Source organism: Lissotriton vulgaris, chromosome 5, assembly GCF_964263255.1.
Source record: "Lissotriton vulgaris chromosome 5, aLisVul1.2, whole genome shotgun sequence".
Lineage (NCBI taxonomy): Eukaryota > Metazoa > Chordata > Amphibia > Caudata > Salamandridae > Lissotriton > Lissotriton vulgaris.
The window spans coordinates 1734545950-1734569094 of NC_141693.1; the positions used below are offsets into that span (position 1 = coordinate 1734545950).

The 23145-nt window shown below is 43.9% G+C and overlaps 1 protein-coding gene across 1 annotated transcript in view; it reads right to left on the reverse strand.

Annotated features, from left to right (window-relative positions):
- Positions 1 to 249: 249 nt before the first annotated feature.
- DLX4 (distal-less homeobox 4) overlaps positions 250 to 23145 on the reverse strand; it is a 59240-nt gene continuing 36344 nt past the window's right edge. Inside the window, exons 2-3 of the mRNA XM_086923969.1 lie at positions 13083 to 13276; positions 250 to 1592 (exon numbers count right to left, since the gene is read on the reverse strand). Coding sequence (XP_086780095.1) covers positions 1341 to 1592; positions 13083 to 13276 — 446 coding nt within the window. The 3' untranslated portion in view covers positions 250 to 1340. The remainder of the gene's footprint in view (positions 1593 to 13082; positions 13277 to 23145) is intronic.

A 23145-nucleotide genomic window follows, 5' to 3' on the forward strand; every position in this document is an offset into this window, starting at 1 on the left:
TGTCCCCACCTATTTACAATTCAGAATGGAACACAAAAGCATTTTTCCGACGTGTAAACGGGCATTCATACTTTCTACAAATATTGTGTATGGTCGCGAACCTGTGCCTTCATGATTATAACGATTTTGAGGCGAGACTGTTGAAAAGAGCGTGGTAGTCTGCCAAATCCATACTAATCTTAGTTTTATTTTTAAAAAATCCTAGATAGCAGGTTTTTCATGATACTTAAGTTAGAACAAAACACAAAGGACTGTTGACGTGCACTTTTAATAGGTCATGAAGTTGTTGGAAGCGTCTTCTTCACATCAAAACTTCAAAAATAAGGTCGCTAAATAAATGGGTTTATGGCCAATTCTGTATTAACAGGGTATAAACAGCATTGTGAATATGTCTGCACTGCTCTAAATAATCAATGTAGCTTAAATTTGTTTTTAGACATGACTTCTAATTCTCAGTCAACTTTCTTTACAAACTTTTATGAACCCAAGTCTGCGCGAGACTTTAAAAAATACAATGAATTGCCTAAGAAATACATTTTTACAAATATAAAACATGGAAACAAAGTTGTGCGCTTCTTTACAGCACACAGCAATTTTTTTATAAAGACATACAATACAATATCAAAACGGTTTTATAAATAACTTCTCTTTTAAAATGTGGGAGGAAACCTGGTTAAGTAAATCACAAAGTGATGGAAATCGAGCTAAAACAGCTACTACCCGGTCCTGAAAAATCTTTTTCTTTTCATGGTGTAAGTCTGAAGGCAAACAAGTCAATTTGTTCCCCTTTGAAAGTCTGAGTTGGGGGCAGAGGTGAGTATCTCTGCCCTGCAGCTTTTGAACTTTCTGTAAACAGGAGGGCGGATGAGGGCTGCTCTGAGGGCCTGCAACAGGCTCTCTGATGGTACAACCTCCCAGAAGGACTTTCTGCAGGTACATGACAACAAGCTCCCCTTATCCAACAGGAATCAACGTTTCTATGACTCCGGTACCTGGAAGAGGGGGCAAAATATTGACAAAAAATACCTTGCTTCCCTCCACCCTCAGTGTTAGGCTCTTGTGAAATCTCTTGCAGCAAAGGATAGAAACTCAGCCTTAAAAGTTTCACGGAGAGTCCTTCCTGGTTCTTTATTGAAGCATGTTTCTTCCAAGTGGAGGCAGTCCCAGCCCTTGGTCTTTTCATCTTATATGCTGTGCAAATATACTTTCCTGTCCCAGCGCTCTCTGGTCCAGGAACTCATGGCAGCTCTTGGGCAAGAAACGTGTGTGCTTGAATGTACTGGCGAGTCCCTCACCAAGCTCTCTGGTGTACCTGGCAGAATCTTTAACTCTCATTACAATCACATCATTTGGGGCCTTGGCATGCTGTCTTGGTGGTGAGGTTGGTACCAGGGCCCGTAATTGTTCATGTAGCTGCCATGTCCGATGGGACCCCCCTTTGTGCCCATGGGGCTGTCCCAGTGAGGGGGGATGTTGGGCGAGCAGGGTGACATGGAGGCCGACGAGTGGAGGTGGTCCCCTTCCTGGATACTCGGCCCCTGCTTCATGATCTTCTTGTACTTCGACCTTTTGTTCTGGAACCAAATCTTGACCTGTCCGGAAAAATCAAGATAGTGTCATGAGCACATAAAGTAACTAGGTAATATCAGAGCACATCCTCTGGTTAAAGTGACTCTAAGGTCTAGCTCCAAAGTGCCTTTGGGCCTTAGAGGTCATAAGCACATCGCAGTCCAGAAACATTTTATACATAAATATCTTCTGACATTGATTTCATGTCCTAAAAAAACAGTGACAAAAGGAGATAGTAGGGGAAAAAACATATAACAGTGAGACAAAAAGATAGGGCATGTAGGATGGTGGAAGAAAGAGATACGAGGTAATCAAGAGTAATCAGCCTTGGTATTCAACAAACTAGGGGGCATATTTACAAAGAGTTCTCGCAACACAGCGCAAGAAGTAACGTTTTTGCAAATCATTGCATGAACATTAGAGAGAACTGTGCCATATTTACTCAGAAGTGGCGCAGGTCATGCGCGGCGAACTTGTGGCTACCATGCACCAATGCCATTCAACCTTGCGCCATAGTGCAACGGTGTCTGTGTTGTACTCAGCATAAATTTTGTGCAGGAACCCGTCCCTTCCTGCACAAAACCTATACTTTAAGGCACTTTCCACTTTGATTGTGTGCAGCAGAATGCAGCACACACCCACAGAGAAAAAAGTGAGGAAAATTGGAAAACTTTAACTCGTTATGCTTGCCTCAAGGAGGTGCAGGATTTTGGGTTAAATCCTCGTCTATAGTTCTTTGTAGATAGGGATCTACCTGCCCATGCACCACCTATAGAACGCTCCCTTGGCACAAAGTAACACAAGGCCACACATTGCGCTGCGGTCCTTTGGGTTACAAACCAATACAAATTGTGATTTGGTTAGTTTGTGAAACCCAGCAGAAGACTTTGCGTCAAGTTGCATTAAAAAAGTAACGCCAACGCAGTGCAAGCTTTTCAAAATCTGGGGCTAGGTACGCAGCAGCACCGAAGTTAGCAGGGTTGGGCAGGTCTATGGGGTAATCAGGCAGTGCCTGATTGGCTGATCTGACAGGTTAGTGTGTGGGCTGGATTTTTGGCTGTTTGTGGGCCTGTTTTGTGGTTTGCTAGGCCAGTTTCACTGTTGTTATAAAAACAAGAATTGCCTGCAGCTTATACCCATGTATTCTTCAATACCGTCTAAAACGCTTATACAGCTTGTCTTTACAGGTTCAAAACTGCTTCAATTTGCAATCATGGACAATGTTTTTTGCTATCTAATTCACGAATGGGGTCACTTTTATTTGTGTGCCTGGGCATATTTTCTGTCCTAGTCTGACTAGACGTTGGGACTCAGCACGTTAACACACTGAGGATTAATTTTGGGACATTCTAATATATGCAGTGCTACCATGCCACGCCATCAGAATTCAAAGAAAGGGCACCATTTGCACCATCTAGATCTATAATTGAAAGAATTGTTAAATTATAGAAGGTTTTAGGACAGAAATGCTCTTATCCCCTCATGGTGGCACCTAACAGGCTATAATCAGGAATATGCCACTCATGACTCTGTCATCACCGTTATGATGAGGATGCTTCAAGTGGCATGGTTGAAGGCACATTGCCGTACCGGCAGCACAGAGCCTGCCCCAGCACACAATGGTACTCAAGGGAAAGCAGGATGAGTGGCTAAACTGAGACTCAGGAAGAGGAAGTCACGTTTATAGAGAAGTGGGAGATAGAAGTGTACAATTTGGGAGGTTTAGGCCAGGACAACTAGCCAATAGCATCGCTAGGCAGCAAAAGAGCAGTTTTAAATAGCCCAGAAATGGTTACTAGTTACAACAGTGAGCTTGCCTCACTTTCCACCCAGCCCCCTAGGCAGCTGAGAGAAGAAGTTGGTAAAGGGGCATTCTAATGCTCTAGTATATTTTGTTTGAACATACAATAGTATGTGGCGGGGACAGAAAAGTGCTGCTTGGAAATCCACTAATGTAGGTAGCTGCTAGTCTACCAGTTCAGCCATCCACAAGGTGAACCCCTACCAGGGGCGTAACAAACTCTACCCATATCAAAGACATAAAGGCTGCTGATCTTGCAGCTGACTGAAGACAGCAGAATAGCTACTCACCCTATACTAACTTTCCCATATACAAACAGTGTGTAGCTTCTTCGGAGCCACCGGAATTATATGATTCTGCTGCGATTCCAGCATAATTATTGATTTGCTGCATTTGCCACACAATCTGCTACGTTAGCTGCAGATTTTAAACAAAACAAAGTTTCTTAAAATTCAGCGACACGTGTTGCTGCTCAGAGGAAGGCCCTTCGCAAAGGTGGACCTCACACCTTTCTGCAGCTTGTTACTGTATTTGGGTGTTAAACTGGTACTATCTTGGCCTAGAAATGGTTCATGTGTAAAAATGACAAAGAATGTCAAGTCAAGTCAAGTCAGAGAATTTATATAGCGCACTACATACCCAGAGGGTCTCAAGGCGCTTAGATAGGGGAGGAGGATTACTTGTCAAATATCCACGTTTTAAGTTGCTTTCTGAATGCTAGGTGGTTCTGGGTAAGGCGAAGGTAAGCGGGGAGTGAGTTCCATGTTTTAGCAGCCAGGTATGAGAAGGATCTGCCTCCCATGGTGGTCTTGTTGATGCGAGGTACAGTGGCGAGGGCTTGGCTGGAAGAACGTAGTTGGCGGGAGGGGGTGTAGAAGGACAGTCGTGAGTTGAGGCAATCTGGTCCGATGTCGTAGAGTGATTTGTGTGCGTGGGTTAGCAGTCGGAAAGTGATCCTCTTATTGACGGGTAGCCAGTGGAGGTCTTTAAGGTGACCGGAGATGTGTTCATTGCGTGGGATGTCTAATATGATCCTGGCTGAGGCGTTTTGGAATCGTTGGAGTTTCTTCTGGAGTTTAGCGGTGGTGCCTGCGTAGAGGGTGTTTCCGTAGTCCAGTCGGCTCGTGACCAGAGCATGGGTGACTGTTTTCCTTGTTTCGGTGGGGATCCAGCGAAATGTTTTTCTGAGCATGCGAAGAATGTTAAAGCAGGAAGAGGATACGGCGCTGACTTGTCTGTTCATTGAGAGTGAAGAATCCAGGATGACGCCTAGGTTCCGTGCGTGGTCTGTCGGGATGGGTGCTTTTCCGAGGGCTTCCGGCCACCAGGAGTCGTCCCATGCAGAGGGGGATGTCCCTAAGATGAGGACTTCTGTTTTGTCTGAGTTCAGTTTCAGACGGCTTTGTTTCATCCATTCGGCAACTTCTTTCATTCCTTCGTGTAGGTTAGTTTTGGCGGTGCTGGGGTCATTGGTGAGAGAAAGGATTAGTTGAGTGTCATCCGCGTAAGAGATGATGTTGAGGTTGTGTTGGCGGACGATGGCCGCGAGGGGGCTCATGTATACGTTGAAGAGGGTGGGGCTGAGTGAGGATCCTTGTGGTACGCCACAGATGACTTCAGTGGCCTCGGACTTGAATGGTGGGAGGCGGAATCTCTGGGTTCTTCCGGTGAGGAACGAGGTGATCCATTCAAGTGCTTTTCCTTGGATTCCGATGTTATTGAGGCGTTGTAGAAGGGTGCTGTGGTAGACTGTGTCGAATGCTGCAGAGAGGTCGAGGGCGACTGTGTCTCCATTGTCCAGTAGAGTTCGAATGTCGTCTGTTGCTGCGATGAGGGCGGTCTCAGTGTTGTGTTTTGCTCGGAAGCCAGATTGTGAGGAGTCGAGGGATTTGTTGGCTTCGAGGAAGGCGGCGAGCTGGTTGTTGACAGCTTTCTCGATGACTTTGGCCGGGAATGGAAGGAGCGAGATGGGGCGGTAATTTTTGAGTTCGGTGGGGTCCGCTGTGGGTTTTTTCAGAAGGGCGGTGAGTTCAGCGTGTTTCCAGTCTTCCGGGAAGGTGGCGGAGTTGAAGGAGCAGTTGATGACGTCTCGGAGGTGCGGTGCTATGACGGAGTCTGCTTTGTTGAAGATGTGGTGAGGACATGGGTCTGTGGGGGATCCTGAGTGGATGGAATTCATCAGGCGGATTGTGTCCTCGGTGGAGATTGGGTTCCAGTTGTTAAGGGTGTTCACGGGGGGAGAATGTTCAGCAAATGGTAGGGTGGGTTGGTTTCCGGGTTGGTTGTCGAAGCTGTTGTGGATGTCTGCAATCTTGTTGTGGAAGAATGAGGCTAGGGAGTCGCAGAGGGCTTGAGAGGGGGTGATGTCGTTGGAGTTGGCCGAGGGATTGGAAAATTCCTTGACGATGTTGAAAAGTTCCTTGCTGTTGTGGGCGTTGTTGTCAAGTCGATCCTTGAATGCTGTTTTCTTGGCCTTTCGGATAAGTTGGTGGTGAGTGCGGGTGGCGTTTTTGAAGGCGTCCTTGGTGCTAGTGGTTGGGTCTTTTTTCCAGGCCTTTTCAAGGGAGCGGCAGAGAGTCTTGGACTTCTTAAGATCTTCGTTGAACCATGAGGCCTTTTTGCTGCCAGGTTTGCTTTGACGTTTTTTCAGTGGTGCTAAGGTGTCGGCGGTGTTGGATAACCATAGGGTGAGGTTGGCGGCGGCTTCGTTTGCGTTAGAAGAGTGGGCTGGGGTGTTTAGAAGGAGCGATGCGGAGATCTGGTCCGTGGTGATTTTGTTCCAGTTTCTTTGCAGAGTTGGTTGGAGGTGGTTGGTGGGTTTTGGTTTGTTGTAGGTGAAGTGAACGCAGCTGTGGTCAGTCCAGAGGAGATCCGTAGTGTGGCTGAAGGAGACATGATTGCTGGAGGTGAAGATGGGGTCGAGTGTGTGACCTGCGATGTGGATGGGGGAAGTGACTAGTTGTTTAAGTCCGAGGTTGGCGAGGTTGTCTAAGAGGGTGGCGGTGTTGCGGTCGTTGATCTTTGAGGTGAAAGTTGAGGTCTCCCAGAAGGATGTAGTCTTTGGAGGGGAGCGCGTGTGGGGTGATGAAGTCTGTGATGTCTTCACTGAATTTTGCGCGGGGTCCTGGTGGTCTGTAGAGTGTGTCCCATGGCACTACAGAATTTGCCTTTTGTTGCAGCATAATTTAGTCAACTCTGATGCCTAATTTAGTCCCCCTTTGTCGTATAATTCCAGTGACTCCGTTTATATCCACCTGCTCTCGACAAAACTACTCTCCGTTTTGCTTTGTGCCAGTCAAACAGAATATGGTACAGCATGAAACATTGAAATATAGCAATTAATTTAAGTTGGGAGGCACGGACATCAATGAAAGGGGGTAAGGGTGGAGGATGTCACACCCTAAGTATGCATTTGTAATATTCGTAGCAGAACATTAACTGTGATGACATATTTAAAGTCTGCGAGTACGCACATCTGGCCTGCATTTGGGTATTAATTTACTAAAATCCACTGTTTCTGTCGCTGTTACTATCACAGTCTCTCTAAGAGTGGCTCTTTGGTGGCAAGGTCACCTTGAGTATTCTGCAAGATTGAGAAAGAAACTACTAGCCGGACAAGAATGAAGATCTATGGACCAAGCTGAGTGACACATCGGGATCAATCCACACCAGGACCTGGCCAGTGACCTAAACTGTCTACAGTGGATCTGGCAGAGAGTTTAATGTGCGATTTGTGCAATGTATTTGGCATTTATGACAGATTGTGCAACATATTTCGCCACCAGTTTCGGTTGTACAATGTATCTGTCAGTTTAAGAAACACTATATAATGTTTAGGGCAGCCAGTTTAACAAGGTAGACAGCAGTCAGTTTAATGTATCTGGGAGCCAGTTACATGAAGGACTTTGTACACATATGTCCTCATTACTAGTTTTTCAGAGGTGTTTGGGATAAAATTCGGTACGCCAAGGATTGGAATTTATCCTGTACAATAATTGTCAGCTAATGCAAGTAGATTTAGCCCTTCCAACAGGATGCAAAATGCAGAATTTGGTGCTTCTTTTGCACCAAATCTTCATGTCCTGATATTTACTGGCCATTTTTCCTATGATAAGCATAAGCATTAGCAGGTCACACATGTCGATAAATCGTTGTCATGCCTGCTAAATACCAGGTGTGAAATTATTCCCAAATCATAATTCTGACCCCTGCACAAACAGGGTTCTTTTAGAATTCAGAAGTAACTGTCACTCTTGAAATCTGAACCATAATGTTTCTAGTCACCTCAGGGTTGGTTGTTGGAAAATAAAGACCATTTTTCAGTGCAAGAAGCTATTTTAAAAGAAATGAGGTTACTCAATCATCCAATAAATGTAGACCTGTAGTTTTTCCTTTTGCTCTGTAAAAATGTAATGTACACTAGAAATCCCTTGGCGGTAAACTGAGCACCATTATATAATAATTATATTATAAACGGCCCTAAGAAGCTATTAAAATCATCGAGTGCTTTGTGAGTGACGGCTGCCTTCTGTTTATGTGTTAGATGTTATGTCATTTAACCTTCATTGGTACTCAAGCAATGCAGATTCATTTAAACAAGTTATCTTAATTAGCGTGAATTGATAACATAAATCTTTTGCGTGCCTGTACCTGCTTTTGGGATGCTCAGTGTCATTTCACCAATGCTGCAAGGGTACTGTTTTTTTCTTCAATGAGGGTCATAGCTTAGAATACCAGCGAGGCTAACTGTGTCTTCCATGCTTCCAGGGTGAGTAAACTAAGTACCACTGAACAGAGTAATACGAACACTTGTGGCTTGTTTTTGGGGGGGCTGTTTTTGGACCTGTTTTATGGTCTGCTGGACAGTGTTTTTTTACTGTTGACTTCCCTGATATTGAAACTAAAATTGTATTCAGCAATAACAAATCCATGCACTCTTCCATACCTTGCAAAACACTTATTTGGCGCATCTTTACAAGTTCAAAACTGCCTCCTCAATTTGCAAACATTATCCACTTTCTTAAGCTAATTAACTATTTGGGGCCACTTTTATTTTTGGTTCCTGGGCCTATTTTCTGTCATGGTCCGACCATGCATATTTATATAGTTCGACCAGGCACAGAATGTTGCTACAAGTCATGTCATGTAGTAAGTACTGCGTGGTGCTAGACTTTTAGACTAACCTTTCAAGCCAGTCAGAAACAGTTTTCTTTTTTGGACCATTTCACTAGCTGGTTTGGGGGATTTTGCAGTCCTAAATGTTTAAAAGACACCCCTTTCTAGCACACCTGAACCCTCTCCATGAGATCTGGAACAGCTGCCGGGGTGGTTCCTACAAACAGCACCCCTTTACCGTGAACATTTTAAGGTTAAGAAATTTGAGCTGAACGGTTCAGGCGAAAATGTTATATAAATGAAATATCGAGCTCTTCCAACTCAAAGGGCTTTCACGAATCTTATTATGACAAGCTATATAACATTTTTTTTAAAAACATTATATTAAAAGGCAGCTTTTCGCAGAAAATGTAATGTTCTTTTAACTTTTCTGGCAGCAAATACGGCTTCCAAGGGGGTAACGTTAGGAATACTCACGTTTTCAATGCGTTACTTCTGTTTTTTTATGTCCTCTTCCAAACAGACTTTCCCAACCTACATTTCATGTAAATAATTCCTACAATCTTCAGAGATCAGCTTTGACTATCTGTCGTGCGGTTTTCCGGAAGAGAACAGGGTTGCATTCCAGCTCTTCCTGAGCCGGAGAGTCCCCCATACCCGGGCGGGCTGGGGCAGGCCTCTGCCTGCCCGGAGACACCTCTGCCTTTTGGCGCTGTTCTCCTCCCAGCCCTGTCTCGCTGCAGCTTTACCTGTCATTCCGGAGCATTACTCGACCCGCGATGAGGTCTGTGCCGGAAAATATCAAACACTTCCGGAACTCTAGATCCCACCCGCAACATTTCGTGTCCTACGTCGCTGTCTGAATCCCTGGGTCCTGTCTTCGCAAGGCAACATTCTCCGATTAACAAATGTATGCAGAGCTTGCCACAAACTGAAATGCCTCTCCGCACTAAATGCTAATTTCCCCATAGCTAGTGGCGTTGCTATGCAAGATTGCCTTTACAGGAGAATAGTTCACGCATTTTCAGTCATTGGTTACCGACCAATAACTCGTGGAGTTAGTTTCCTGTGCCAATGCAACCACGTCAATTTAATCTGCGAATGTTAGTACGTGTCACTACATTGGCAGTATATAGGTCAGTACTCTGTAACTTTCTCACACTAGTAACCTGCAAGCACTTTTTTGGTAAGGCCGTAGCTGATCTTCATGAGTAAATAACACTCACAGCAAAATATGTTTTCAAAAGTTCTGATTTTTGCGCTACAGTATTCTTCAAAGCAAACTATGAGTACTTCACCTGGTTTTCGTGTTTTTTGTGAAAATTATGCATACATTCCAAGGGGGAACAAGAGGACTTCGCACAGCACTAACCCTGCTCATTTCTTTTCATCCATAGCACACGGAAAGAGCAGTAGTGTTTCGGCCTGCAGGTTACATTCAAGGGTCTTCAGCAGGCTCTCAACACGTACAGCCCTGGTCATGGCTTATTCTTGAATCTTCCTGTTATGTTGTATCAATTTGGCACTGTAGTGCCAAAAATAGGTAACTGTGTGATTTCAGGGAATTCTACATAGTTGTTGCTCACTAGAACTTGTGGGTTTCTCATTGAGGAATGTTTGTTTCCAACCATGTATTAGCATGCAAAGATCTTTGATTTGTGGCTCAAATCTCAGGCATAATCCCACGGTAGTAATAAGAAGATTTTTTTTCCATAGAAGCGAAAGAGAACAATGTAGAAAGAGAAGGAAACTTAGAGAACAAAATTAAACAAAAAGAAAGCAAAAGGAGAAAGAGAAATAGAGTAACATTTTGAAAAAAGCAAAGGAACTGGAGGGAGAGAAATTGGAAGGTAAACGGGGGGAAAGGAAGTGGAAGGAAAGGAGAGAAAGATAAGGGGTGGAAGAGAAAGAACAGAAAAGAGAGAACATTACATTGAAAGAGTGAGAAAGAAAAATAGGGAAAGAATTAAAATACACATTGAACGGCTAACGATCTATTATGATCCAAAAAGTCAATTGGGGGATTGAGGAGGCAGGAAGCTAAAGATCGAGATTGCAGGCCTGAGATGCTATTATAGGACTACAACAGGTTGTCCATTGAATACTGCGTTGTCTCTTGAGAGCGTGATGATACTTGTGCAATAACAATACCCTAACAAAATGCAAATAAATGCATAATGGGAAAGATTCTATGACTTCCTACAGTGCAACGTAAAGGTCTTGGTTCCAATAATGAACAACGCGATCAAAAGATTAATACTTAATAAAAGCCCCTAGAATCCGATAAAGCTATGATACCACTGTAGGCTTCTCCTTTGTTGTTATTTTTAGGATGAACACAAGCAACTGTGTTTTTAAACACAGTTTTTCAAAAGCAACTAGTAATACATTGGATGTTACATAAATCAAGCAAATACAGATATATATAATATTTTTTGTGAACGGTCTTGGAGTGTGGATGTACATTTTTGCTCCTAATGAGCGTAATCCAGATTTTTGTTTTTGTTTAATTTGGACATCTTCATTCTTTTCAGTTCGAAATGAGGTTTGTTTTTAAAGGGAAAAAAATACATCAAAGGGGACGTTTGTGTTCCGTGAATTAGCATTTTAGCTAGCAGTACTCAGGTTCACAAGCAGTTCCCTTCTTTCGCAAGCACGGGAACACTTAGAACACTACGGTTTCCGCTGGCCTAATGCAAGAGTCCCCCAGGTTTCCAAACCGCGTTTTACTTGTTTTGTTTGATAAACAGAACAAGCAAGGGCACTGTATCTTCACTTTGTATGAAGTGTGGGCACACCCAGGTCTGGGCACCGACGTCTAATGCTCAATAGCTGTAAATTAAACAGTTGCAGAAAAGGCACACAAAGTACATGAGCAAAGCACTATAAATCACTACAGCAAGAGCACATCACACCAAGGGCAGCAGTTACAAATTGTCTCATGTCAGGTGTGCCATGTTTGTGTAGTTGTTGCTTTTGAGGAGGCACCAGTTTGCCTCCCGGGTCTCAGGCTCCATAAACTACAAGTACGACAGTGCCACCTGATGGGCGCTAGGAAGCCAGGACTGGCAGAACAAGTCACACCTAACTCAGTGCTAATCCAGGCGGGCGACTTGGAGGCACAGTGCGACTATATGAAGGTGACCTGTCTACAGTTATCTGGACAGATCGGTGCAAAGCACTAGGAAGCTGGTCGGAAGCTCTGGTGGACAACAAGGATTAAGGGCATTTGCAGTTTAGGCAGGTGGAGGTGAATGAAGAGATGCCTAAATAATGAGTTGCTCATGTGGGACAATAGTAGAAAAAAAAGATTTACTATATGAGATAAATGTTAAAATTATCCACGTTACATTTAGGTTAAAACAGTATTTTCAAATTCAGCAACACTATGTAGTAATGAAGAAGCTAGCATTTTGCTGTCCTGAGGATTAATTGCATTCTAAAATACACCATACAGACTGCGATCAATGTCACAATTTGGAGCACAAGGATGAAGATGGTATATTTAGCACACTGAGGTCTCAAAATGGTTTATGCCAGCAATGCACAAGGCTTGGCTACCGCCAGCTTTCTACCAAACGTTGATCTAACTAAACCCAATTTTGAAATTAGTATCGTAACCTAGACTTGATCTTGAAAGGCAGCATCTCCGATGAGATTCTGATCTCCAACTCGAGAGTAGGCAGCGTCTGGTCAAGGATTGGGGTCTCTAACAAGCTGAGAGGAAGAAATAGCTCTTCCTGTATAGACTGAAATCCTTCCCAGAGTCCCTACTTAGACTGGTGCCAGGCTTACAAGACACCACGTGAAACTAGGGTTGTCTTGTCCGTATTTACATATGGTCAAAGAGTCCTGCTTGCCAAATCTAACTGAGGCTAGTCTGCCTTGCTCGCCTCTTCCCCTTGCATGTGTTGGAGTTAAGATGGAAGCCCCGCTCATCGCACCCTCTCTTACATGGGCCATATTGAAGCTCTTGGCCTCTTGTCAACTCTTGTATCGTAATCCAAGACAGAGTTTGACCCAGATCTGTCATTCACTATTACCGGGATCTGATTTTAACTCAGAGCTCTCCTGGACTCTTCCCTTCTTACCAGAGGGTGAATGAGGCCCTTGGACATTCATCTTCTCACCCACACTTAACTATGCCTGAGATGACCCTGGAACCGAGCTCACTTCACCCTCTCCTATCAGGGTATGAGTTAGACTTGGAGCTTTGCTCAATTCACCCTCCCTTACTTAATCTTAGCGAGGCGATGGGACTCTGCTCTCATACCCTTAAAAGTACCTGGGTTGGCCCCATCCTCTCTTATCTGGGTCTAAGTTAGACTCAAAGCCCACTCAACTCAATTTAAAGTGAGTGCCCTGGACTCTGCTTATTTCCCCACCTTAACCTAAACCCAGAGACATGTTCAGCACATCCTCTCTTATCTGAGTCTAAGACTTAGAACACTGCTGAACTCATTTTCTCTTACCTAAGCCTACGTGAGGCTGTTGCACATCTCTCTTATCCTTATATGCTTCTAAACAGACATACAGTCCTGCCTAGGCCACCTTCTCCTTCCTGTATCTGAGTTAACCTCAGGTCACCTTCTCTTACCTGGGTCTGAGTGAGGCCAAGGTGCGCTGCCAACTCCGCCCTCTCTGGCAGAGCTAGGTACTGCGTCTGCTGGAAGCGCTGGTTCAGGGCCTGTAGCTGCACGCTGGAGTAGATGGTGCGGGGTTTGCGGATCTTCTTGCCTTTACCATTTATGCGGATCTCTCCATTTTCTATAACAGTGTTTTTCTCCAGCTCTGAAAGGAAGTAGACAACAGACCATGGTTAGGAAAGCAGAAGTCTGGATCATGCATTGGCGAAATATGATTCAAGCTCTTGCCAAGATGAACCAAGCCAAAACCAGGAAACCTTTGCTACACAAAGTATCCCATTATCAAGCCTTGTTCTACAGTTATAAAAACATACCAGGCCATGTTTCCAATTTTTAAAACATTGTGCGCTATAGGACTGTTTTAATAGTAGGAAACAAAGTGTGTCCCTCAAGACCTCCTGGGAAAGTAAGAAAAGGCAATCATGTTGCTTATAGATCCACGCTTCTAATACCATGCTCGATTTTCCATTTATGCCACTGCATTATTGCACATCTAATGCCATTTAGTCATTCGCCAAACAAGATAAAAAAAAGTCAAGAACATATTTGTTAAGTAACTAAGGCCCCACAACAAGCAACTTGGTGTCCTTGTAACATGGTGCTTTCTGATCGACCTGAAACTAAACAAAAGGGCATATAAAGATGGGCCAGCTCATTAAACTAAAAATTGCAAAAAGATATGATGATGTAATGAGATTCATGAAGCGCACAGCTACTCCTAGGAGTGTCCTGGCGCCAATGCAAATGACTTATTAATACTTTAATTATAATTGTTAACATTGGCGGTGTGTTCTGGGCTCAACATTTTCAGAAAGAAGGTAGAAATATAATAATACAAGATAGCACCTAAAACTGTGCAGATGTGGTGTGTGGGCAGTGTGCAAGGGGGTGTTAATTTCAGTTGTGAGCGATGGCTGATGAACTCGATGTCTTGACATATTAAAGACTGGAGGTCTGCATAGACCACAAACATAAAGTTCATAAGGACCCTTGCCGCCGCCATCTAATAATCGTTCACTTCTCGTTGTCATACTACGGTTGACACCAGATACACCAGCAGACTTTCCAGCATGGGCTGTCCTTCACTGCCAGCTGATTTGTGCATTCTCACAGCTCGCCCACTTTAAATAGTACCATGTGTAACTTTTGCTGATTACATCTTTATAAGAATTGTGTCAGTCTTTATATTGCTTGCTACAGTTTTGTTCATGTATGACAGCCAAAACACACCCACAATTCTTGCTATTAATTTTGTGAAAGCTATTCTTAGCTTCCGTTTCCCTGTCTATGTGCAGCTTTCCTGTTCGATCTCTTGTTAGTGACTGTGCCCAACTACAATCTTCTTTTTTTTTAAAACATATTTTATTTATTTTCTTAGAACAACAAGGGCCATTATCGATTGCAAACGTCTTAGCAATGCATAAGATGTGATGGATTACTACTGTCAATACATTCTAGTAAGTATAACATGTAAATATGCATTACATTACAGTATCAACAGGAGCAACGAGTATGCCTGCATAGTCAATGCGGTATAGGTGTGACAATAAACAAAGCGGCCCCCCTCCGACCCACAACTAATAACTAACCAACAGTGACCCATCCCCCTCCCCCTGTGTACAGACTCATTTCTTCTCCTTGCATGGTATTTCTAGACAGTGTAGGCATTCTAGACAGTGCTTTAATTCCTTTCACAAATTCATTAGGCTTACCCTATATAATATCATGATGTATCACCCGGGTCACTTTCTCTCTGCATACCTAATGTGTTTTTAGTGAGGTGCATTACCCTTCCTAGTGTATCGGTATATCCGTAGCTATAAATTCCTCGAGCATCGCATTACATTCCAGCGAGATAGGCTTCTTTCACAATCCCCTATTTTCTTCCCGTTATATCTTAGTGCTTTCAGCTCTGCCCCATCTAACCACTTCATTATACCAGTACTGAACTGATGGTGCCTTTGCAGCCTTCCATTGCATTGTGATTGACCGTTTGGCTAGGATCAGTGCCAGACTGGCGAACATATTCTGTGGTCCTCCCTTCTTGCGCCTAGGGTTCGTTCACAATATACAGTATTATAGAGAATCTCCCCGTCCCCCTGGGGCTACGTCTAGAAACTTCCTTGACAACTTTGTGCTACGCTACCCTCTTCTCTCCCACCCTCTCTTCCTCCCCTATCACTCCAAATCACACTAAAGAAAACATTGGGTCCCCTAATTCCAACTTCTACCCTTGTTCTTTGGTAGTGAATCTTTGTTCCTGTTCCCACATAAGCAGATCTTGCAATAGACATAAAGAACAGACTAAGTTCATTAAAAGGTAAGCTCTACGGTGAGGAGTGGGGGGAAAGTTAAAGTATCAGTGGGGAAAGAGCGATCACAGGGCACAAGATAATGTTGTACATGAAAATTATTAAACATGTATAAATTGTTAGTCCAGTAATAGTGAATAGCTGGGTGCTATACTTAGATACATGCATAGATACGTAAAGCAGAGTTAAGAATAAAAAGCTGTACATGCATGGGGCAGATAAGCATATGTATTTATATTTGTATTGTACCCGGCTGTCTAGGAATCCTCAGAATTAGGTACAGGAAGCATTCTTGAGGAAGGCCTTGTGCAAACCGGTAGTTTTTTAACTCAATCCTGAATAGCAGATGAGAGGGAAGGGACCTGCGAGCCAGGGGTCATTGTTTGAGGTGCCTGGAACCACACCCTGAGACAGTTTGTTCACATGCCTGTTCTTGGTAACATTTCTGGATCTTGAGGGCTGCTAGGCCTTAGCCATAGTTGATCCTACAGCGGGGCCAGGCAAAAGATACTTTTGGCCATGTTGCCTGCCTACTCATCTCAGTAGTCTTGAAGATGATGCATTAAACCTGAGAAAGGATACACACTTGAAGGCGAAGCAACTGTAATTTGCAGGGGCGAGGTGAATCTTTTAGCATAGCCTAGAGCTAGTAAAATCTATGAGGTAGGCTGCCATAGAGATTCTTTTTGGGGGGCTCTGGCCGTGTTGAGGAAGAAAATATGTTGAGCAATTCTCGTATCAATGTGGTAAAGCACATAGAGCAGTACTGCTGCGTGTAGATTAGAAGCGCACACATTTTACTTAGTCTTGACGAGAAGTTCAAACGCTATTTATCGCACACAGATATGTTTTGTACATATTGTGAATGGATCAGTTATGAGTCCATGTAGGAATCACTGGTATTAAGATCATTAGGTAAAGGGTGATAAGCTGGCAAAGTTCATGGATGAGCCTCATTCCTGAGCCTAGCCCGTATAATATCATGAGTGATGAGGAAGACACCCATTTGATGGGGTTGCGTTTTAATTCTTTGGCCAGTATCCAGACGTGAATGAGGACCATGCATTATTCCATCCACTAGATAGTGTTAGTTGATAATGCAGAGATTGAGTTTCACACCGAATTTCTATGTCAGCTACTTCTTGGCTTACAAGTACGACCCTTAGACTCTGATTAGACAAATGGTAAGAGAATTTAACCTTGAGGAGTGGCATAAATGAGTAAGAGCCATCCAGAGGTCTACATCTGTATTCATTGTTTTCAGCTGGACAGGAAAGCTGCAATCACTTCATGACTGGGTGGTGCAATCCCAAGCAAGAGCGGAATAAGAATATGTCCCAATGGTTAAAAATATCAACAGTTACTAACTTGGTCAGACTGGCCTATAGGGCAATCAGTCAGTGCTCAATGGACTGGTCTGATAGATCAGTGTGTGGGCATATTTTAAGGTCAGGTGGGCTGGTTTTTACTGTTGATTTCCCAAACATTACAACAATCATTGCCTGCTGCAAGTACAAATGCATGCAGTCTCACATACCTTGCAAAAAGCCAATAAATACGTCATGTCTTTAGTTCAAAACTGTTATGATTTGCAAATGTGAGCCACTTTTTTAGCTATCTCGTTCCCTAACGGGGTTATGGTTTTTTATTATGCCTGGGCCTATTTTTTGTCCCAGTTTGTAAAGCGGATATGAATAAAATAAATAATCCTTTGCAAACCAGTTGAAGTAGGAAATAAGGTTTATTCCAGCTTGAAATTATAACACCACGGGAGTGCGTCCTTTCTCTCTGAAGCTTGAACAGCAAACTGAAATGTTTAACCGTACATGCAAGAGAGTATAAGGCTGCCCTCACGAGAATGCACATTCAATAGATAACAAAGTAAAAGCAACCATTAATCAGCATGCGCACCTAATAGAAAGAGAACCATAAGATAACAAGTGCGCTTTGTGCATGCGCTGTGCACGCACGCTCACTGCACGTGTACCGTGTGTACCGCGTGCACTTGAATATAACATATAAGTACAACACATTACACAGTTAGGCACCGGTTACTAACATGGACAGCTCATCCACAATGTTAATGTTAATGTTAAAATATTTATATAGCGCAACGTACACCGGTTGGTTTCTTGGCGCTTATGGGATAGAGCTCTATGGAATTGGAGACTCAGGGGGAGTAGGCTTGCTGGAATAGCCACGTTTTGAGCAGCTTTCTGAAGTGGAGATGCGAATCAGTAGAACGGATTGAAAGGGGGAGGGAATTCCAGATTTGAGGGGAAAGCGTGGAGAAACGGGTTGCGCCGTATTTTAGGCGCTTAAATCTAGGGGTGATAAGTAAGTGTTGTCCAGCGGAACGAAGGGTGCGAGAGGGCGTGTATTTTTTAATCCGATTTGAGATGAACCTGGGGCCTTTGTCTGATAGGGCTTTATGTGTAATGCAGCAGAGCTTGAAAGTGCTTCGCTGTTCCACGGGAAGCCAGTGCAATTTTTTTAGCAAGGGTTTTGTGTGGTGGAGAGCCGGGAGTTGGAAGATCAGTCTGGCCACCTGATTCTGTTTCAATTGCAACCTGTGCATCTGGTAAGCTGGAATACCAGCGTACAATGCGTTGGCATAATCCAGCCGTGAGACAATGAGTGCAAGAACGACCAGAGTAAGGGCTTCTATAGACAAAAATCTTTTTATTTTTTTTTATTTTCCGTAACATGAGAAAGCAGGCCGATACCACGGAACTAATAGGAGAGGTTATTGAAAGATCACTGCTGATTTTTACGCCTAGGCTTTTTGCGGAGGAAAATGGGGTGGGCGGGGGGCCCAGAGCGGGAGGCCAAAAGCCGGTATTCCAGGGGTTAGAGGGCGTGAGTGTCAAGACCAACTCTGTCTTGTCAGGATTAAGCTTCAATTGGTTGGTGTTCATCCAAGAGCTGATGTAAACCATAATCGACTGTAGATTAATTTCAGAAAGTCTCGTAGGTTGGATGTTAAAGATGAGTTGCAGGCCATCTGCATAGTTATAAACCAGGGCTCCCATTTCCCTCAGGGCTGATATTAAAGGTTGCATGTATAGGTTGAATAAAAGGGGGGATAATGAGGAGCCCTGTGGGACTCCGCAAGAGAGCCGACCTTCTTTTGAGCAGAAATTGCCCAATCTGACAGATTGAAGTCTGTTCGTCAGGAAGGAGCGTATCCACCTCAGGGCCTGTCCTCCAACCCCAGCGCTATGGACACGGTCGATCAAGATGTTATGATCGACCGTGTCGAACGCGGCCGAAAGATCAAGGAGGATCAGGGCCTGGGGGGAGTTGTTGTCCGCCCCCATGCATAGCTCGTCCATGACCGTTACCAGGACTGCCTCGGTCGAGTGGGCAGGCCTAAAGCCAGCTTGATGAGGGTCGAGAAACTGAGACTCCTCAATAAAGGAGCTCAAGCATTCCGCCACATGTGTCTCCAGTATTTTACTGAGGTAGGGTAGGAGAGATATAGGACAATAGTTACTCAGCACTTGAGGGTCCGCCCCAGGTTTCTTGAGGATGGGGAGGATCTCTGCACTTTTGAACGAGTCAGGGAATGTTCCAACGCCGAGAGAGGTGTTGAGAAGAGATATGGGTGGATCAGGGCATGCGCTGAAAGCTTCGCGAAGTATGTGGGGGGGACCACTGTCCAGAGGGGAGCCAGATTTGACCCTGTTTGTCAGGTTGGAAAAGGAGTCTGGGTTGATAAAGGGGAAATTATCCAGTAAAGGGGGACAGATTTCAACGGGCAAGGCAGAGGGACTGGGGGTACTGGATAAGGGGATGCTAGATTTTATTGTATCATTTTTTTCAAAAAAGTAGTCATTTAGCCTGTCGCACAGATCTTGAGAGTGCACAGGTTGTGCTGACACTCTCTCCATCCCTGTCAGTTTGTCGACTACCGAAAAGATCTCTCTGGTTTTATTAGCTGAGTTCAAGATTTTACTTGTAATGAACTCGGTTTTACATTTTAACACTGCAGCTTTATAGTCCTCCAAAATGGTGGAGGAGCGTCGCCCCACTGGCTCAGCGCCAGCATTTGAAGAATAGAACAATATTTTAACATTATTTTATTTTTCAGTTGCTGGCTCTGAGGGACGGGTCTGGGGCCAAGGGAGGAGTAGTTAGTGCCCTTATAAGTGCACATGTGTGTTTGGCCGGCCGTCTTAAGCCGGACAAACACACATGGCACTTAGGTTTCTCCAACTCTGCTGCATTTTACAGCCAGGTTGTAGAAACAGCATAGACTCCCAGTCTTAAGAGGAGCGTCAATCGAGCCTGCTCAGGCCAATCCCTTCGCTGCTCTCATAGAATTAGAGCAGCGCAGGGATTGCACAGGGCATTTGAATTGCTATCCCGGGGGCTGCTGGTACCAGGAAAACCGTGGCAGCAGCAGCTCCAGTCAGGTAAGTCTCTTTTTTATTATTATTATTAAATCTCCCCCTCAATCTATCCACCCACCCCAGCACTGTTTGTTTGTGTAGTTTACTAACTTCTCAAGCAGGGCTACCGAGAATGTCTCGCTGGTCTGAGATGAAGAAAGCCAAGAGCAGCGCTCAGAAAGTCAACCAAGAAAGCACGTTGGTTGATCATGGTGTCACACTTTAAACTAATCACTGGAGGTGCCAATACTGAGGCAGATCAGTATGCACACACACTGCTCCAGTTCCAAAGAGAAAATGAGCGTTGTTAGAATGGGACATTTTCATAAACAGAGGACAACAGTCTTATCCAGAAAGAATTAAATTTCCAGACCATGAACGACACACCTGTAGTACAACTCGTTTCAAAAACATGAATTTCCTGCAGATTCATGGGGAAGAGGCACATAAGTAGAAAAGTCCAGCCCTGTAAGAATGCAACCCTCTTGTAGAGTTGAAACGGAGAGGAAGGGACGTTTCAAGCCATGGGAGGCTAGATGGGTATTTTCACAGAAAAAAATGCTGCATTCCTGCTACTAATCAGCTTGCCAGCGACCAAGCAGTCTCCTCATAAACATGCTGAATAGTACTCCCTTGTGAATGAGGCAGAGAGACATTTTTTCCTCGCACAGTCTCACAGATAGCAGCATACTGATGCTCTGCTGATTAGAGGCCACAGAGGGGAAAAGTCAGACATGCAAAAGAAATAAGGGAAATGCAAAATGAAAAGGTTGTATGGCTGCGTTGTATAGCTCCACAGCTCCTACAGGTGGTGTTTAGGACCCCTAGGTCTGAGCGGTTATTATACTTGAGCATCAACTGTTCTACGCTGTGTTTCTCTCTTTGGATGTTCTTGACAATGGGTCATAGTTTTGCAATGTACGGTTTTATTTCCAGGGGCCATGTTGATCAGTCAGAGATGTGTTCTACGGCAATGATGAAATACAAAGATGTGATGTAAAGTAAGAGAGAGTCGGGGATGATTTATTAGGAGTTGGGTTTTTAAGAAATTGTGCTTATTTTCCTTGGTGTGGGTTGCCCACTATGAAATGTAACACTAGACAGCATTTGACTTTCCGAGTGGAGGGGTAAAGGAAAGTGGCATCTCGATGTGACACAAAAGATCAGCTCTGGGGAACCGAAGAGATCTTTAAAGACTTTCCTCAAGAGCTGGGTCAGCTGAGAGGTTGAAGTCCTGTAGTAAAATTATGGAGCTGGTGGTGGAGGAGGCTGTAAAACCAGAGTATTCCTCTGTGAAGGATTCATGGTAGCCTGGCTATGTGGGCATTAGGTTGAACGTGATGAATTGTGAACGTGTATTGAAGCTTGGGTGCAGGGGGCTCCAAGGCTGATTATTGTTACATTGACCAAAATGGTTTTGTGAATGATTTATGGCTACGATTAAGGCAAAATATGATGTCGCAATGCGGAAGTAATAAACTACGTGTGGAAGTCGATGTGAGTCTAACAATGTTTCTGTCGTGAACAGCATCCAAGCCATTGTGGGTCATTAGTTCTGGTCCATCTGCTGGGTGACCAAATGTAGGGTGGACATGGACAATTATGAGTGAGTAATGTTATGCGTGCTTGGTGAGTAATGTTGGTGGGGGCCTATCGTGGGATAAATGGATCAGATTCTGGGGCTAACAAAAACATGCAGGTTGTGTGTCGTCTAGTGTGTGGGGGTTCAAGATTTAAATGGATAGAGTACAGGACAACTTTGAAAAGCAGTTGTTGCACATGCAGCTAATACCCAGAGACAGTAGCCTTATTTTTGCTGCTCTTATCTTAGACACCAGGCCAATATGGTCTGATAAGTACCAACAGGAAGTCCAGCTGGGTCACAAGACCCTATTCGGACCAATGAAGTTAAGAGTGTCCTAAGGACCTGTGGTGGCAGATAGGAGGCTAAGGCGGTTGTAACCTCAGAAGGTGTAGAGACGAGCTCCAAGAGCCCCAAAGAGCAGTACACAAATCCCCTTAGCTCAGTTTTGCTTTCTCCATTTGACTTGCGCACAACAATTATACTGAAGGAACATCAGCCCATTTATAGATTGAGGAAGTATAACTGAATAACTGATAAACAATAGAAAGTCCAAGAAAAGTTAACTGTAGCTGTCAGAGGAGACAGATACCCTTACCCTTTGAAGAGACAGATACCCCTATCGAGATGGATAAATATATTGAAGCAAGGCACTCAACATAGTTCTATTTGCATTCATAAGTATGACATCTTCAATGGGAAAATCAAATTATTGATTAGACTAATTATTTGACTAATTATTTCAGAATTTGAAATTTGAGCCCTGAAAAAGCAATTATGCGGGTAACATGTGTTGGCTGTTATCAATTGCTCTGCATGAAGAATCATGATTGTCATGTTTTATTTTGATGGACAATCATTTAAAATTGAACATTAATCTGTGACAATAAAAAGAATATCTATGAAATATTCACAGTTCAAGGACTTTATATTGTTTCTCAGATAATCATCTATATCTTCATGTAGAAAAAAATAACAGGTTGAAAGGTAACCAGTGATCAGAGAGTTTAGGCCCCGATGTAGGTAAAATTGATTTACCGATTTTAAATTACCGAATTTTACCGATTCGGTAATTTAAAATCGGTAAATCAATGGGTCCGATATGTAGGTATTCCAGATGTGCTGGAATACCGAATCGGATGAATTCGGTATTTACCGATTCGGTAAATACCGAATCGGTAATGCCCATTCATTCCTATGGGCTTTGAAGCCCATAGGAATGAATGGACATTACCGATTCGGTATTTACCGAATCGGTAAATACCGAATTTCTCAAGGGTGCAGGGGGTGTCACTTTGACACCCTCTGGCACCCCCAAAACAGGCACGGGTGCCATGTGGCAGGCATACCTGCCCTAAGGGCAGGTCTGCCTGTCACATGGCATAGGTGTGCATGCACACATGTGCATGCACACCGGAATCGTTATTTTACCATCAAATAGGATTTGATGGTAAAATACCGATTCGTTAAGGCTCCTGGGACTCTGAAGAGTCCCACCTACATATGGGTGGCTCCGAATCGGTAAAATTACCGAATCGGTATTTTACCGAATCGGTAACTTTACCGAATCGGTAAAGTTACCGATTCTGTATTTTACAGAATCGGTAACTTTACCGATTCGGTAAAGTTACCGATTCGGTAAAATAGTGCACCTACATGTCAAATCATGTATACCGATCGGTAACGGCCGAAAATACCGATTTTCGGCCGTTACCGACCGACCTAC